This window comes from Vanessa cardui, chromosome 12, assembly GCF_905220365.1.
Source record: "Vanessa cardui chromosome 12, ilVanCard2.1, whole genome shotgun sequence".
NCBI classification, from domain to species: domain Eukaryota; kingdom Metazoa; phylum Arthropoda; class Insecta; order Lepidoptera; family Nymphalidae; genus Vanessa; species Vanessa cardui.
This window is the reverse complement of record NC_061134.1, coordinates 12,907,530-12,925,128: the sequence shown is the minus strand read 5'-3', so window position 1 is coordinate 12,925,128 and position 17,599 is coordinate 12,907,530. Positions and strand designations below refer to the sequence as shown.

Here is a 17,599-nt window from a genome sequence, read left to right as displayed (position 1 = left end):
AAATAAATATGTAAGTAGGACTGGAAACTCTAGAAGCTCCCGAAATTAATGCACAGGGTGGCAAATTTTCAAAAGCGACAAAATGAGAAGGATAAGAATTTTTATTTTTCGAAAAAAGCTTTATCATCTTCCAGAATTTGAATAATTAAAAATCTATATAATTTTTTTTGCTTCATTTGGGCACTTTTTGAAAAACTTTATATAAAAAGGCTACGATAAGATTGAATTGAGAATTGAACAAGATAATACCTATGTAACCAATAAGTCACAAGATTTTTTTTCTGTTACCTACAAATTACAATACCATTTATGTTTATTAGACATATTAGAAAAATAATTTTTAGAAGATAATAATTCAAAATACCGACACTTCGAAGTAATTTTGTACAATATTTTTATGAATTTAAAAATAAAAATAGAAATATTATGCGTTTATTGGATCGTTATTAAAGATGGCGAATTTGTTCGTTCTTCTTCTTGTCATTTTGCTGTAATGGTGATGCTCGTTCGTCGTGTAAAAACGTATTTGTGTATGTTGGTATAAAATGGCTGACACCGGTCTACGTATGAATTTCGCCGCATTAAAGAGGGCAGATCCATATGCAAGAGAAATAATTGACAGTGCTACCCACGTTGCACTTTACACATTTGAAGAAAACGAATGGGAGAAAACGAACATCGAAGGTGCTTTGTTTGTGTACAGTAGAAATGGTGAACCTTACCACAGTTTGGTGATTATGAACAGATTAAATACAAATAATCTAATCGAGCCTGTTTCTAAAGGAATTGAATTACAATTGAAAGAACCTTTTCTATTATATCGAAACGCTAAGTGTCGTATTTACGGCATATGGTTTTATGATAAAGACGAGTGCGTTAGAGTTGCAACTAAATTGAATTCTATAGTAAAGGATTCTACTAAAGCGCCAAACGACATGTCCCAGAATCCAGTATATCCAGCACCGGTGAAACCGAGCGCGTCAGTCGACATATTTAGCATGTTGAGCAAAGCTCAAGATGATTTTAATACTAATAAGGGAATGGCGACTAATAAAAACGATTTGACTCCATCACGAGCACCCGACATGGCATCACAAAGTGTTATGGATTTCTTCGCAAAAGCAGGAAGTGGCGCTGCTGCGCAAATGCCTGCAGTATCCTCGCTTCCGTCACCGGGAATCTTCGGACCGAGGTCGTCCGACGCTCGTGAGGGTCCTTTATTACTGCAGAGGTTGATGAGTAACCCAGCACATTCAGTTGAGCACATTGAGAAGCAACAGCGCTCTGTAACTCCACAGGATGCTCAAACATCGAATGGAAATATTTCTATAGATCCAACTATGAGGCAAAACAATTCTTTTCAACTAAAGTCAACCCCGATAGAGAAACAAAACCAACAAAGGATAAATCTCAAGAAAATGCAGCAGCTGGAAGGCGTTGACAATGGGCCAAATCCATTAGAAAATGAACTAAATTTGATGCACATTTCTTCACCAAAACCTACATCACCTTTAGCATCATATTTAAATCAGTCTCAAGACATTGGGCATCAGGTGGGCTCTTATAATGGTGGTAAGTTAGATGAGGTAGGTGGAGTTTTTCCAATTATTAATACTTTAGCTAACCAGCAAAAACCTGCTCTAATGCCTCCTACTATGTTCACTGCCACTAGTGGCAATGATATGCAACCTTCTCCAGAGCCCCTTACTAGAAATCAGCTACTGCAGGCTTTTAATTATTTATTAAAACATGATTCTGATTTTGTCAACAAACTACACGAGGCATATGTTAAATCATTCTCAGAGAAAGCCTTTTCGGTTTCATAAAATTCTTCCTTTTGGACAAACCACTGAAATCCCCAGTGGACATGTACAGTTGTAATTTGAAGTATAAATCCTCTTTAAACGTAGACCCGGTAGTTTTGTAGTTACATGTTTGGACAGAGTATTTTTAAATAAGTTTTAAACCTTTGACAGTGTCATAATGAATCTGTATAGAAAATGAATTTTAGTGACTTAGAAATGTCAAAAGTCACATTATATAACAGAAAAGCTATTTGTGATATTTATATTGGCTTATACTTTTACTCTGTTGTCCTTCCAGATTTTCTATGTAAGACAATTATTGTCATAAGAAACTCAGTGATGTTGTTAAATAGCTTGACGATACAAAAATCTTTTTTTTGTTAGCTTATGTAACAAGTATGTATAACTATCACACTATATTTGTAACTATATATGACTATTTGCAAGTGAGTGCCAACAGATGTCTGGCCATCATTTATAAAAAACATTCATTGCAATTATTGTCTATCTTTTACCGCAACTGAAGTTTAAAGTAGGATATGTCTTTTATAGATATATAATATAAATAATATTGTTTGTTTTTACTAATGCAATGAGTTTTGAAACATAAGGACATTATTTTGACTTTGTATTGTTTATAAGGACTGCAAAATTTTGCTATTTATATACATATCTTTAATTTTTTTTATTCCTAATACACCAGTACTTTAGTTTTTCTTTACTTATGCATGCATGAGTCTTTCTTCACGAAATATTGAGAATGAATATTATAATTCATTCTAATTTTCCACATTTAATTCCATTTTGTTTTGATATTGTTTGGATAAACTTTTCATTAGTCTGCTGTATACTCTTGATTACCTACAGATAAATGCCAGTTTGTATTTTCATGTTAAAAGAAAGTTCCTTTGTGATTTATAAAAGATAAACAATGTTTAATTTAAAAAAAGTCAATGTATAAGCTTAACGTAAATACTCATTATAATGTCAGATATAAAACATATTTTTTGTTTTTTAAATTTCCTATTATTACTAAATCTAACTCTGATATATTCACATTGTATATAATAAATGTATCATTGGCAACATTTTTTTGTAAATGTCACACATAAGTCATTCAAATTCATATTTAAAACTGTATTTACTTGTTTTGAAAGTTCACATTCATAAATAAATTTCTTTCTTCATTCAATTGTTGCTAAAATATAAACTAGTAGATATGATGGAATGTGATATGATTGTAAAATCAGTTTTGATTGAAGTATTTAGTCCTATACTCAAAAAATATTGATTAAAATAAGTTGTGTCCAAATACAGTGCAAGATTTTTGAGGTGTCTACAGAGATGTTTCTCTCTCTAATAACTATGTAAATATGCTCAGTTGATTTGCAACATTTGCTATAAGTTTGTTGTAATATTTGCTCTAGCAGTCAGACACCGAATTTAGCTATGGAACTACAATGTGCTTTGATTTAACATGAATACTATACTTTCTTTTATAAAAATCTTACAAGTGAAATAACATATGTAATGCAGTGTAATAGTGTTTAACAGTAATTTATTGACTATGGGAGCTATTGGTTTCGAATAGTTGTAATATTGTTACTGATCTTGGCCTACAGTTAAAAATAAATGTTATCTAATTTGTAAAAACCGAATTTATTTGTAAAATGCTCCCAGATTTTATAAAATGCAACTGATGTTAAAATGATTACATAATAAAAACCTTTTGAAAAAAGAAATATTCGAAAATTAAACGTTTCATGATGAAGTTGGTATTTTATTTGAGATTTATTTTTCTTTTACTTGCCTTTTTTTAAACAGTTTGAAATGTTATTAGAATTGAATGTCAATAATACACGTTATTTTTTTAAATCGATTTAATATTTCTATATTACAAATCGCTTTTGAACTTTGAACAACCAGTCGAGACCACAAAATTGTTACACAATTTTTTAAATTTTTCAACATACAAGAGACTCTTCACACAGCCGCCGCAATGTCTCAATTGTCTACTTAAAATTACATGAATTCATTGAGACCATTTCAAATATTTTATTTGACTACGAATATAGATAACTAAATTTTATTTAGTAAATGTTCACTCAAATGATATCTAACGAATAAGACGAATCTAACAGTAAACTTGCTTTTTTAATGGAATTACGAGAACAAAGATCTCGACCCCATTGGACATCATTATTTAAAAAAAAATACAGATTTATGTGTAACTTACACACAGATTTCTTAGTTAAGTAATACTTTACAAATATTATATTACTGGACAATAAAATATCTGAAATTGTCCTCTACATCAAAAGATAGTTTTCATTTGTGTCTAATCATAAAGACTGATCACAGTTACATCGATATTAAAATGCGTATACATAGTGCACAATACAATATGTAGGATATTATCCAATTTTGCATTTATCGCTTCACAAAATAACACGTTTGTGACGTCTGCGCGCATACGAGCTTGCGACATTTCAAACGATATGGCGCGCATTTACAAAAATTAAACATACCTACTGATTCAAAAGCTATTCCAGTTTTGTTTGGGATTTTGCAATTACGTTTAGTAATTTAAAAAGATCTAATAACTAATTTTTTTAAGTAACTTAATAATTTTGTCATTTTTATGATAAGACAATCGCAGTTAGAATGGTAAAAACTGATCGCGTAGTTGCGACAAAATTGCACTCAAAAGTAGAGGTCAATAACGTAATTTATATATATTTCAAATTCTCGCAGTAATGTTGATTTTGTTATTTGTTGGTTAATGTGAAGTGCCAATGGTAGTATTGTCGACATGCCATACATGTTGTATTGTGCATAATGTGTACTGGACTCAATATTATAACAATTTTGGAAGTAGTTTAAAAAAATAAGATTTTTATTGTGCTATATGTTGTGTCAATAAGTAATAAGCGTTTACATTGTTGTATGAATAAAATGTTTTCAATAGATATTTTTATATGCATTTATTATTATTGTTTACAACTTGTAAATATGAAACATTTGTATTGCTGTTACTATAGTATACGTTTTATTAAAAGTTTCATCTCTTGTTGGTAGTTCATAGTGAAAGAATAATAGTAATCTCACTTCGTAAACAAATCACCCTGTGAATAACAGTGGAGCATTTGATATGCTAAAGGAAATTTATATTTACAGAGAAATTTATCATTAGGCACGTTACACACTATGTAGATATTGTAAATTATTATTGGCTACGATCATTTTAAGAAAAAAAATATACTCAGACTTATTTTAGTATCTTAAGATATAACAAACGGATAAGATACGTTAATATAAGAAATATTTTCGTTCTCTTGAATCCTCTTTTATATTATCTTATAATCAGGAATTTTCATTATATTCGTCACGATTAGTTCGTCTAAACGATTTGATTTCGTTAAGAAATGTGTTGCATCTCTGCATGTTAAAACGTGTCAAAACTTATATGTCATTGGTCAATTACCATTTGAAGCTTCATTAACTTTTGCCCCCCGAGGGTTGCTGGGAACTTTACCTTAAAAAAACAAATATGCCTCATAAAATATATATAATCGTTGCCGTATAATTTTAGTGTTCTACTACCAAAACGATAAATACCAAGTTTAGTTGGGGTTTGGGCAAAGTTGCATCGGAATAGAATCGGAAACGCAATGTAACCGTTTTAAATTGCCCCCCAGGACAATTTTAAGAATTGATTTGAGTAATATCATGTCTTATCTGAAAGTGTTATATATAAGGATACTATATTATATCTTAAGATATTATAGTATCTCCATCGTGTGTGTCGTGCTACATTTTTAACTCTAGAGGAAGATACCGATTATTCTCAGTTAAGTACAAAATTCTATGATAAGGTTGAAATTGATATTGGTCTTAGACAAAATGTGAAAAAATTGCAAACTCTTTTTAAAATATTTAATCTGTAATTTAGTCCTTTGTCCGCTTATAAAAAAAAAACATTTTTTTTATATCTCCGATTATATTAATCATCGTTCGAATTCTTTTCGTTGTTAATTTGTTTTTCGTCAATATAGGATTTTGAAATTATAAAAATGTGAATGCACTTGAAAAGTTCAATGCTTTCTTCAAGTATAATTAGAATTTAGTCCCTAACGGTGATAAAGGCAGGATCTCGGTTATTTCACGAGTCAATAATACATAAAGAACAATTACATCAAATATTTTTCTTTATATTTTAACAAATATAATTAAAACAGAGTCTATAAATTGTATCAAACCTCTTGATCAGTAGAAAACCATGATTTTTAACATACAATTTAGTTGTCATGGACTTTAAAAATGAAACTTCTGCCTTGACATTAAAGTTTAAAATACATCAATAAACTGTTTCGATGGTGTTTAACCGACTACGGCGTGAAAGGCGGTAATGTTCACATCATTAAAATTATTGGTGTTTGTTTAAGGTAAGGTTTCTTTCATATATAAACGAACGGTTACTTTGCGAATTATGACGTCATCAAAAAACCGGTATAGTGGGTTGTGATAAAAACAACTCATTTGTTTCTCAGTTCTTTGCTTCGATCCGTAGTCGGTTTACAGTTATTGTTCACAGATAATAAGTTTTTAACATAATCCAATCAATAAAAACCAGAGTCCATTAATCTAGCGTAATCGTGCTTTTAAATAACAAGGATAAAACATCTAAACGTTTACTAAAAACGCTTTTCAATATCGCTGTAAAAAAAAAAACTCTATACATACACGTACTTAACCTGTCTTAAATAATATTACCCTATGTCCTTCGAAATAAGGTCGAAAATAGCTTATCATATTAACTATATAATAATAATTGCATTAAATAAAGGTGCAATTTAATAGCAATATTGAATAGCGTTTTTCAGTAAATACAATTTGTAACTGCTTCGGTATTTTTGTACATAGAAGTCACATTATTACACTATTGTCATATTGTTAGCGTCACACTGACATTTACGTTTTAATATATGTTTAGCTGAACTTAAAGGGAAAACAACTATACATTCGATATTTAAATTATATTCTGTGTGTGTGTGTATGTGTGAACAGACTTGAAATAAAGTATTTTGGCTGCAATAGAATCGAAATCGAATTTTTTATTTTTTTTCTAATTCTAAATAATTCTTTATTTGTGTCTGTGTGTGTATTAATTCGTTATTTTGAACTAGGTTTACATTCAGAGTGAAATTTGTTTAATGTTTAATTTAATAATGTAATAATGTAATAACAGCCAATAGCGACATTGATTTACAGACTTACATCGAAATCTTTAAATTTTTCTACTTACAAATCATATTTTACATTTGTTCTTATTTAAATGTAGCATTTATTACGTTTTGAAAATACTTAACACGAAAGGAACAAGACAATGAATTCGGGAACTTTAATACAAAATGACTTGTGTAGGGTAGTCAGTAACAGATTATAAATTAAAAACTTGATGTCAATGCGACGCTACGCTTTACATTACACAGCGCTATTGTCTTAAAAATAACTTAAGTCAATGACATGATTTGTTACTTTCCAAATATTAAAAAAGCCTTTTACAGGACTGCTTTATACAAACGAATCGTTTAAATTTAAGTTTTTTACAATATTTATAGAAAAAGTTCAGTTTTGCACCAATTAGGAAACGACAAACATTCATAATTTCGCTTATGATAAACTAACATAACATCTCAATATTGTTTGGTATGAAACATTTTATGATTAAAAGAGAAAATCGTCTAACAGAATTTTTATATTGAAACTCACATCGCTTTTTAAGTACTATTACTTTGTAATAAAGCAAAGACTGTGCTGAATTAGTTTGAAATATATTTTTTGCTTGTCATTGTGACATTTGAATTTTGGCGCCAATTTTTTTGTCATTCGTTATGGCTGTATGTTGTAAAACATATAACGTAAATCGTACGTTAGAGTATATCAAAACTTATACAGACTGCATTTAGAAGTTCATTATAACATAATCATAAGTTTATAATGTAATGAAACGATTATAATTTTGAAAACCGTGGCTGTATAGTTCGAACACAACTATATTTATTTAATATGCTTCAAGGTATTATACATTCAAATAAAAAAAAAAATATAAGTCACTTAAAGAGTTCATATCACTAACAAGAATACTTCAAAATCATCAACATAGCTGACACAAATATGATCTTTATATATAAGTACCACACTTTAAAATGAGCTTTTATTTGATTCCAATGTAACGGTAGCTTTACAATTTCCAATAATATTTACTCTATTGTTAATGAAATGTTTAAAAGTAATAAGTATACATAATACATTCTAATATAGAATGTAAATCTGATAGTTTTGATACAAGTCTTGAGGTTAGTAAATATTTACAGTAATGCTTGTCGTGAAGGTAACAAGTAAGTTATTAGGTATTTAAGTTATATTACTTTCTGGTTCTAAGTTTGTTATAGCAATGTGAGTTCCACTAACTGTTGTTACTCGTTAACATAGGTGGGGTCTTTTGAGTACTTAACGTTGATTCAAAATATCACACAGTCATCGAATCATTGTATGGAAACAATTAAATTTCATACAATTTTTGAAAAACTAAATTACATTTATTTATTGTAACACAATCGAAACTTTTATATAAAACATTCTCTCCGAGTTTTAAAATATATAATTTTGTATTAAAATTTACAAATATTGATACAAAGTGAAAAAAGAAAATCTTTGATTGCAATAAAATTTTGCATAGAAAGGAAGTATAATAAAAATATTCCTTTCAAGTAACGGAGAGCACAAACCATTCGTGTGTAATGGTTCTTAAGATAACTACATACTACACTTAAACAAAATCCGGTATAGAAATCAGCCGTCTCGCTCTACACGGTACGAGCGAAAGAGACACATGAAGGTCCAAGTCCATAGCGTTCCACAGATAATTAATGGGCGTTTCAAAAACTACCCACACTCCCACACATGTAGGTCGACTTAAAATATACACTGTCTAGGTATATTATACACTAATCACTTTTCATTTTAAAAACAAAACTTAAAAAAAAACATTATTTAACTATATTAAATCTATATGTATATTTGAATAGAAGCGCTGAAGGACCTAACGAGTGAAAAAAATAATAATAAATAGGATCCGGAAGCGCCACGGCCTCCTTCATTTGTACAAAAGCCGGTATTCGCCTGAAATATAAAGAAAAGTTATTATTAAACATCATTTATTATCATATAAAAAGAGAGGTAGACTAGCAAACGGGCATCCTGATGGTAAGTGGTCATGTCTGGGCAGGTTGCGGTCGCTACCACAGGCGGTGCAGGTGCAGGGTGCGCACGTGTGCGTGAGGCGCTAACTACAGTGCGGCGCGGGGGACACGTACCGCGGTCGCTACCACAGGCGGTGCAGGTGCAGGGTGCGCACGTGTGCGTGAGGCGCTAACTACAGTGCGGCGCGGGGGACACGTACCGCGGTCGCTACCACAGGCGGTGCAGGTGCAGGGTGCGCACGTGTGCGTGAGGCGCTAACTACAGTGCGGCGCGGGGGACACGTACCGCGGTCGCTACCACAGGCGGTGCAGGTGCAGGGTGCGCACGTGTGCGTGAGGCGCTAACTACAGTGCGGCGCGGGGGACACGTACCGCGGTCGCTACCACAGGCGGTGCAGGTGCAGGGTGCGCACGTGTGCGTGAGGCGCTAACTACAGTGCGGCGCGGGGGACACGTACCGCGGTCGCTACCACAGGCGGTGCAGGTGCAGGGTGCGCACGTGTGCGTGAGGCGCTAACTACAGTGCGGCGCGGGGGACACGTACCGCGGTCGCTACCACAGGCGGTGCAGGTGCAGGGTGCGCACGTGTGCGTGAGGCGCTAACTACAGTGCGGCGCGGGGGACACGTACCGCGGTCGCTACCACAGGCGGTGCAGGTGCAGGGTGCGCACGTGTGCGTGAGGCGCTAACTACAGTGCGGCGCGGGGGACACGTACCGCGGTCGCTACCACAGGCGGTGCAGGTGCAGGTTGCGCGACAGCACGGAGCGCACGTCGTGCGTGAAGCGCAGCGCGTCGAGCGCCGGCAGCAGGTTGAGCAGCGCCACGTCCAGCGGGTCCGAGAACCACGACTTGATGGGGATGGCGTTGTCTGCAACACACAGTGTGTGTGTGTGTGTGTGTGTTAGCGTTAGGCAGGCGTTGGGATAATGTTGTCTTAAATTTTCGCGATTATTACACATTTAAATAAAACTAGTTATAAAGGATTTTACTTTACTTTACAGCGTTCGTTTCTACCCGTGACCACGAACGCTGTAAAGTGCTCGAAACGTCGGGATGTCCAAAAATAATCAATATACGCGATTAAAATCCGTTATAACTAGTTTTATTTAAAAGGCGTTGGGATTTTAATTACATATTTAGACCTGGATATGGTGACAGCTAATTAAATAAATTTATAGGACGTAACATCTTGTTTAACATTTATAAAATATTTTATTGATATATTTGACGACCTCCATGGTCGAGTGGTGTGTACACCGGTTTTCATGGGTACGCCACTCTGAGGACCCGGGTTCGATTCCTGGCCGAGTCGATGTAGATTACTATTAGTTTTATTATGTTGTCTTGGGTCTGGGTGTTTGTGGTACCGTCGTTACTTCTGATTTCCATAACACAAGTGCTTCAGCTACTTACATTGGGATCAGAGTAATGTATGTGATGTTGTCTCATATTTATTTATTATTTATCTTCACCTGTAAATAGTCTTCAAACTTTGTCACCGTATTCAGGTTTAATATAGTACTTTTGATAAAAACTTCACAAATTCTAAGAATATTGTAATTTAATAATTTCATAAAAAAGCTTTATTATTACCTGGGAAATCCCGGTATGCTCCCGGAGAATTGTCTAGGATAAAGACCCTGTTTAGGTCGTCACATATCGACGACAGGTTCTTTGTGTATGACCCGTGTTCTGCAGTACAGTGCTGTCTGAAAATTTAAATAAATCAACATTGTTTTAAAATAAATATGTCATATACATATCACTAACAAATATTTTTAATACATATTTTGAAAAAATAATTAACGTTAGTATAACTTGGTACCTACATATCATTTAAAATTTCCAAGGGTTTTTATGATAATGTTTTGTAGGTAATCACAATTACAGGCAGGACAGAGTAAGCAGGACTATCCTATTTGAAACAGTACATATGGTCACATTATCTATGGGCACAATCATGTACCATAATATTCCACATCCCTATCAATTATTTTAAAATATGCACATAAATCTTATTCTTTAACATGAACATAATACATTAAAATAAAAATTAGTAACAAATAAAATTACAATAGGCTATTTGACTGGTTTTTAAAATCCATTTTATATTATTTTGGTAGAAGTTGGGAACCCCGTAAAAGTTGTGTTTTTTAATTCCATATTAAAATATCGCGCAAAAACGCTACTTGGACAATATGGCGTTGCAATGGGGTCGGTGACGTCACTTTCCTTTATTTTAATCTGCGGTACATATAGTAGAAAAGCAAAGTGTACAAGAAAGTAAATTCATCATAAGCCCAGCCAATCAGGAGCGTTGTATCACGTGACAAACGTTTGAAAATTTGCATTTTTACTTATTGATTTTTGAATAAATTGGGTACTATTTTCAACTTTCGTTAGTAAACAACCATTTTTAAACTCATAATTTACACTGATTACAATAATTCACAATTTATTTTTCGCAATGTCAATTAGTCAATTAGACACTTATTGAATACAAAATTATTTCTACAATACCTGTAAAACCTCCTCCTGAGGATCCCTCGTCCATTGTCCAGCTTGTCGGCGACCGCCGCGCCGTATATCTCCATCGACGCTGTGAAAACCACCAGCTCGTACCACTGTGACACCTGAAGCATGACGAAACAAGTCTTTATAGTTACTTTCAATGGCAGGAGGACGTCATTGGTCACTATCTATATTATCTGTGATTTTGTGAAAAACATTAATAGTTTTGAATTTCGAATAAATTTATTTCGGATATAAAGTTGTTGGGTGCAACAATGTTGATTTATAAACTAGCTGAGTCCACGACTTCATGCGTCTGTTTATTTTTAACCAAAAGGTTATTGACGTATCCTACGTTATTCCTCATTGCATCAGCTATTGGTCAGTATAAGTTCCGTCAAAATCGATACAGCCGTACCGATCGGAACAAACAGACAGATTTTTTTTGTCAAAAATGTCATTTTGCTATATGTATTCAGTAAAAAGCGATTATTTAAATATTACAAACGGACACTGCGATTTTATTATATGTATATAGATTGTATATAGAAAAATATATTTTAATTATTAACTGTTGTTGATACATAACATAGCAGAGCTATATAGTGTAACGAGTTTGGATGTTAATTTAATTACTGTTCGAAATATGCTAATCAACGTAATTAAGTTCAATAATCTAATATATTTAAATCCTCGTTCATTTTTTTATGAAAATGTAATTTTTTGTTAACACGAGTACATAATACTTATTTTTAAATCTTATTCAATTGTTTCCCATTTAAGTATGTAAGTCGTTTTACTCTAGGTACTTGATAACACTGTACAATATATTAAAAACATACACTAATATCTAGATGGCCCAGTGGTTAGAACGCGTGCATCTTAACCGATGATTGCGGGTTCAAACCCAGGCGAGCACCGCTGATTCATGTGCTTAATTTGTCTTTATAATTCATGTCGTACTCAACGGTGAAGGAAAACATCGTGAGGAAACCTGCATCTGACAAATTTCATAGAAATTCTGCCACATGTGTATTCCACCAACCCGCATTGGAACAGCGTGGTGGAATATGTTCCAAGCCTTCTCCTCAAAGGGAGAGGAGGCTTTTAGCCCAGCAGTGGGAATTTACAGGCTGTTGTTGTACGATTAAAAAGTGCTTGTAAAAGCCTACTTGAATAAAGTACGTTTTGTTATTGGTTATACAAGAAATATAATAAGTTCAACTCACTATATCCAAGAAATAATCGACATGAGGCCGTTTATGCACGAAGAATCTGACCGGGTGTTTGTCTATCGTCACTTTGAGCACGAAGTCCGGCGGCGTGCCCGGCTTCACCGTCGGCCGCAGCATCGCGTCGTGGTGCGAGTGTATGAGCGTCTCGTCCAAGTCTAAGACCAGCATTTTTCTCTTGACTAGACCTGGAATTTACATAAATATATTTTATTATTATTTTCTTTTTTTTATGTAATAGATTGGTGGACGAGCCTATGAGCCACCTGATGGTAAGTGATCACCATCACCCATAGACAATGACGCTGTAAGAAATATTAACTATTCCTTACATCAACCAACCTTGGGAGCTAAGATGCTATGTCCCTTGTGCCTGTAGTTACACTGGCTCACTCACCCTTCAAACCGGAACACAACAATACTGCGTGTTGTTGTTTAGCGGTAGAATATCTGTTCCTACCCAGGCGGGCTTGCATAAAGCCCTACCACAAAGTAAATACCATAAGTAAATTTTATACTTCACTATCACTACATAGTATAAAACAAAGTCGCATTCTCTGTCTCTCTATAGATATGTATGCTTAAATCTTTAAAACTGCGCAAATAATTTTGATGCGGTTTTTTATATAAGATAGAGTGATTCGAGATTTTTTTTGTATATAATGATAATTTTAGAAGTTTCCACTTTAATGTCATATCATTGCACCCTTACGAAGACGGGGCGGGTCGCTTGTTGGTATAGATTATAGTTAGAAACACAACATTATTCTACCTCGAAACAGCAATATCTAGTATTGTTGTATATCAGTTCGAAGGGTGAGTCAGTTGAATTAGAGATACAAGGAATATAAGCTCTTAGTTTCAATGGTTTGCTGTGCATTAGCCACAGTAAGGAATGGTTAATATTACTTACAGCACTAGTATCTACGTGCGGTATTGACCACAAACCATTATGCGGCACATTTGCCAGTCAACCTTCATATTATAAAATGAATAAAGAAACTGGCCAAGAGCGAGTAGGACTAGCACACGAAGGGTTCCGTACTATTATCTATCAAGTCTCAAAAAGTCCTGCCTGTTGTATAGGACCCCCTATAAATATTTTAAGTGACTGATTATCACGTCTCATGTAATATTGCCTGGTAACAGACAAATAGAGGAGACTTATTAATAGGGATCCGTTATACCCTTTGTATACGGAACCCTAAAAATACGACTAGAGAACATTTGTAACACTAGATACGACTCAGAAACGATATTAATGTTATATATTTGGGATATCAAAACAAATAATCCGATTTCGTGTCCGCCTCGTTAGCATGCGTTCTGTAGTCATGGAAATTACATTATATAAATTTATTTATGCAGTCACTACGTCCTTGTTATTTATAGCAAAATATTGTTATGATTGTAATAGATGCTTTGATTAATTTAAGGAGATATATTTAAAATGCAAATAAATTATATACTTCGAAATATAATAATAATAAAATTTGTATAGGACACGACAAAACCGTTATATTATAAACACTAACAAATATTTAACAAACATAGGATGTGTGAAAAACTATCTATTGATAAATAGCAATAAAGTTTTTGAACTACACAAATCTCACAGAAAATAGCTGGAGAAAGTTGTACAGAGAAAAAAAATGTTTATTTTAGACAATGGACAATTTCAAAGACTTTCTTTGTGACGGAGTTACTGTGCAAAAAAGGGTTGCCTGGTAGTTAACGAGTCCACGTCATCATTTAATGACGACTAAATAATTTCGCTTACTACGATTATGTTAATCTTCAAAATTTAATTGAGTTTGTTTCCTCAACTGTACCAATCAATCTCTTTCGTGTCTTCTCCATCCCACGTGACATTGGCGAAATAATCTGTGCCTTGTCGGCACAACTAAAAGCCATTAAACCAAGAATTGAATTGAATTGAATTGAATAATTTCGCAAATAATGAAATTTCACATAGACACTTGAACATTAATACTAATGAATGATTTATAAGAAAAATAATATAATTTGCTTTTTATATTCAATCAGAGTATATAATACTTATTAACACATAATATTTTTATATGGATACACTAAATACTGGATCAAATTTTGAACACTGTAGAAAATCTTAACGAAAGGAATGTGTGCTTTACCAATGTTGCGGCATTCTGACAGTAGGATAAAGAGATCAGATCAGATATGAGAAAGAGATCTGCACTATATGCTCGCAGAAGTATGACTGGTAACACTGGTAATCTCTAAGCTATTATCCAAAAACATTTTCTCTATCCTCTCTCATCTGATAAAGGGGCTTTCTAAGGGTAAAGGTAGCGTGTAAAGTGACAGAAAGAAAAATGTTTTAATTGCATATGTTAGCCGCTTTTGCCGATTCTGAACTTATTTAATTAAAAATGTATTGAACAGGCTATATAATATCATATGCATTAATAATATATTTGATCGAATCTAGAATTGAAAGGAAAGTATTGGTTTATGAATATGAAAAGTATATGCTTTACTTAAGAGATGGTTGTTACAATTTTTTATGTAATTGTCAATAGTATAATTGATAAATGGTATTATAAACATAGAAAGACCAGATGCTGTTGTTGATGTTAAGTTGTGTTTCGTAAATGCTTACATTTAAGTGTATGCTCAAACAGTATGTATTTTTATCTCTCTTTGCAATAAAATATATTTGTACCCTTTTCGGTTTCATTAGGTACCCATTGCATCCAATTTATTGTTAAAAACATTTCAAGTGGTTATTTCAAATCTCATAGTGACTTGCTAGTTTTAAATAAAGTATTTACGTATGCAGCACTAAGTTTTTTATTGAGAGAAAGTTACCTTGAAATTTAAACATTGCAAAATGATTGATAAACATATTCAATCAAAAGTTATTTATTCAGATAAGATATAATAATGACCAGCGGGAATTGTTTATCAACTTATGAATATATTCTTATAGATAGTATTTTTAAAAACAAGATTTATACTCATAATTATATTTCATTAAAAAAGTATGTCATTTATTTTGATTTTGAATGAGTACTTTTTAACATCATAATAATATGTTTTAAAACCAATTTTGTGAATGAAATTATTTTTTATTTAAAATATTTATTTCAATAAACTGAATTCCAAGTAATTTACTCTGCTTGTTTAAATTTATAATATTTGTTGAAACTTCTCATATCAGGTTGACAATAGATTACAGCGACAGGGATGTAATAATATTTAATTATGTATTATTAATAAAACATTTGCCAATAAACAGTTTATTTGATCATCCACTGTTTTATTGATTTATACAACTACAATATCTATGAGCCCAATCTAAAGTGGTATATAAACAATATTTTTAATTAAGAAGCTTCAAAGTAAGTTAATATAATAGATTAGCCTTACGTACAGTTTTACTAATCCGACTAAATACTTAATGCTCATCGGTGCCAGATTGCATTGTTGACTTTGGTCTACCAATGACGAATCAGATAAAAATCAGATTAACAGATATTGAAAAGCTGAAAGTCCATATTAACTGTTCAAGGAAATTTATTTTCCATTATATGATTGTTACCTTATAATTTTAAAGTTTTAAGAGAGACAATGTTTTGTATTAGTCATAATATCATATGTTGGGTTTTTCATAGCTGTTTGTGGTAGACCACATCTTATTCATATTTAATACATCTGAATGTATATCTATTATTTTTATAGTCACGGAGTTTATTATTGTATGATGTAAACATTAAAAAGTAATTTTATAGCAAGTTTTTAATTACTTATGCATAATTTTTATATTTTATTACAAAAAAATATATAATATCCTATTGATCAAGTCAAAGTTAACTTATAAGAGTGTATAATAACATATCAAGGGCAAGACATTTCATTTATCATCTTTGCACAGTGAAATTCAATGTAAAATTATTTAAATGTTTTAGAGGTACTTTTTATGCTTTCAACTTTCATAACTCAAATGAACATTAACATTATGAATTACGAAATGTACTAGCATGTTGTTAGGCATTAATATGAATCTTATAAGACATCAAAACTAATTTAAACAAAACATGTGTTAAACATTTGCGGGCCATGTGTTTAAATTAAAATGTAAACGTTAAATTTCCAATAATGAAAACGTCTTGTTTATTATACAAGAGTTTCGAGATAGTGCTATAAATAGACAAGGATCTATACCGATAACGTGTCCAGCATGTCCCTGATAAAATTGCACGGATGTAAATCACAATATGATTGGCCATATTATTAATAGACATTGATAAAATCTGAAGATACTTACTCAGCCTGTGTCGAGATACAGGGGATAGTGGATATATTTCATATTTGACAGATTGATATTGAGCCAACTGAAAAGCAAACACCACGTGAGACACAAAACTTGTAAATACATTAAATTTCACTAAACAACCGCTAAAAATTTATATTTACCGCTCGATATTGCTTTCTAAACATGTAACAAAAACAACTCCATACTTTGGATGCGATTAGCATGAACGCGCGAATGCCCATTTGCAATTGTTTCAGCATTTGAAATGTTTACGAAACGATTATCAGTATACAGATACCGTAAGTGTTAAACACCGATTGACCAAACGAGATCATTGACAGCGTAATTCAAAACAAATTCAACGAAACCCAGTGCCGAAACATCTAACCCGCCATGACATAATCGACCCAAATCTCACACCATTGACAAAATTACATTTTCCTTACCTTTCATAAATTGTCTATGTTTTTAGTGATGTGGACGTAAT

At 32.6% G+C, this 17,599-nt stretch overlaps 2 protein-coding genes across 2 annotated transcripts; one reads left to right on the top strand and one right to left on the bottom strand.

Moving 5' to 3' along the window:
• The first annotated feature begins 444 nt into the window (after nt 1-444).
• Nucleotides 445-3,576, top strand: LOC124533973 (mRNA-decapping enzyme 1B). Its single transcript, XM_047109546.1, has one exon. The coding sequence runs from the start codon at nt 546-548 to the stop codon at nt 1,824-1,826; it is 1,281 nt and encodes a 426-aa protein (XP_046965502.1). The 5' UTR covers nt 445-545; the 3' UTR covers nt 1,827-3,576.
• Nucleotides 3,577-4,774: 1,198 nt separating this feature from the next.
• LOC124533974 (CTD nuclear envelope phosphatase 1 homolog) lies at nt 4,775-17,543 on the bottom strand. The gene is made up of 7 exons (XM_047109547.1): nt 17,274-17,543; nt 17,125-17,191; nt 12,813-13,003; nt 11,593-11,705; nt 10,666-10,781; nt 9,787-9,940; nt 4,775-8,990 (listed from the first exon to the last, which is right to left on the bottom strand). The coding sequence occupies exons 1-6, from the start codon at nt 17,370-17,372 to the stop codon at nt 9,795-9,797; spliced, it is 732 nt and encodes a 243-aa protein (XP_046965503.1). The 5' UTR covers nt 17,373-17,543; the 3' UTR covers nt 4,775-8,990; nt 9,787-9,794.
• Nucleotides 17,544-17,599: the final 56 nt, after the last annotated feature.

Excerpts from the sequence above, each read along its gene's own strand:
- LOC124533973 (XM_047109546.1), top strand. The coding sequence starts at position 546 with ATGGCTGACACCGGTCTACGTATGAATTTCGCCGCATTAAAGAGGGCA.
- LOC124533974 (XM_047109547.1), bottom strand. The coding sequence starts at position 17,372 with ATGCTGAAACAATTGCAAATGGGCATTCGCGCGTTCATGCTAATCGCA. Across the intron at positions 17,192-17,273 it reads TTAGAAAGCAATATCGAGCG|TTGGCTCAATATCAATCTGT; the intron begins GTAAATATAAAT and ends TTTGCTTTTCAG. Across the intron at positions 10,782-11,592 it reads CTCAGGAGGAGGTTTTACAG|ACAGCACTGTACTGCAGAAC; the intron begins GTATTGTAGAAA and ends TTAAATTTTCAG.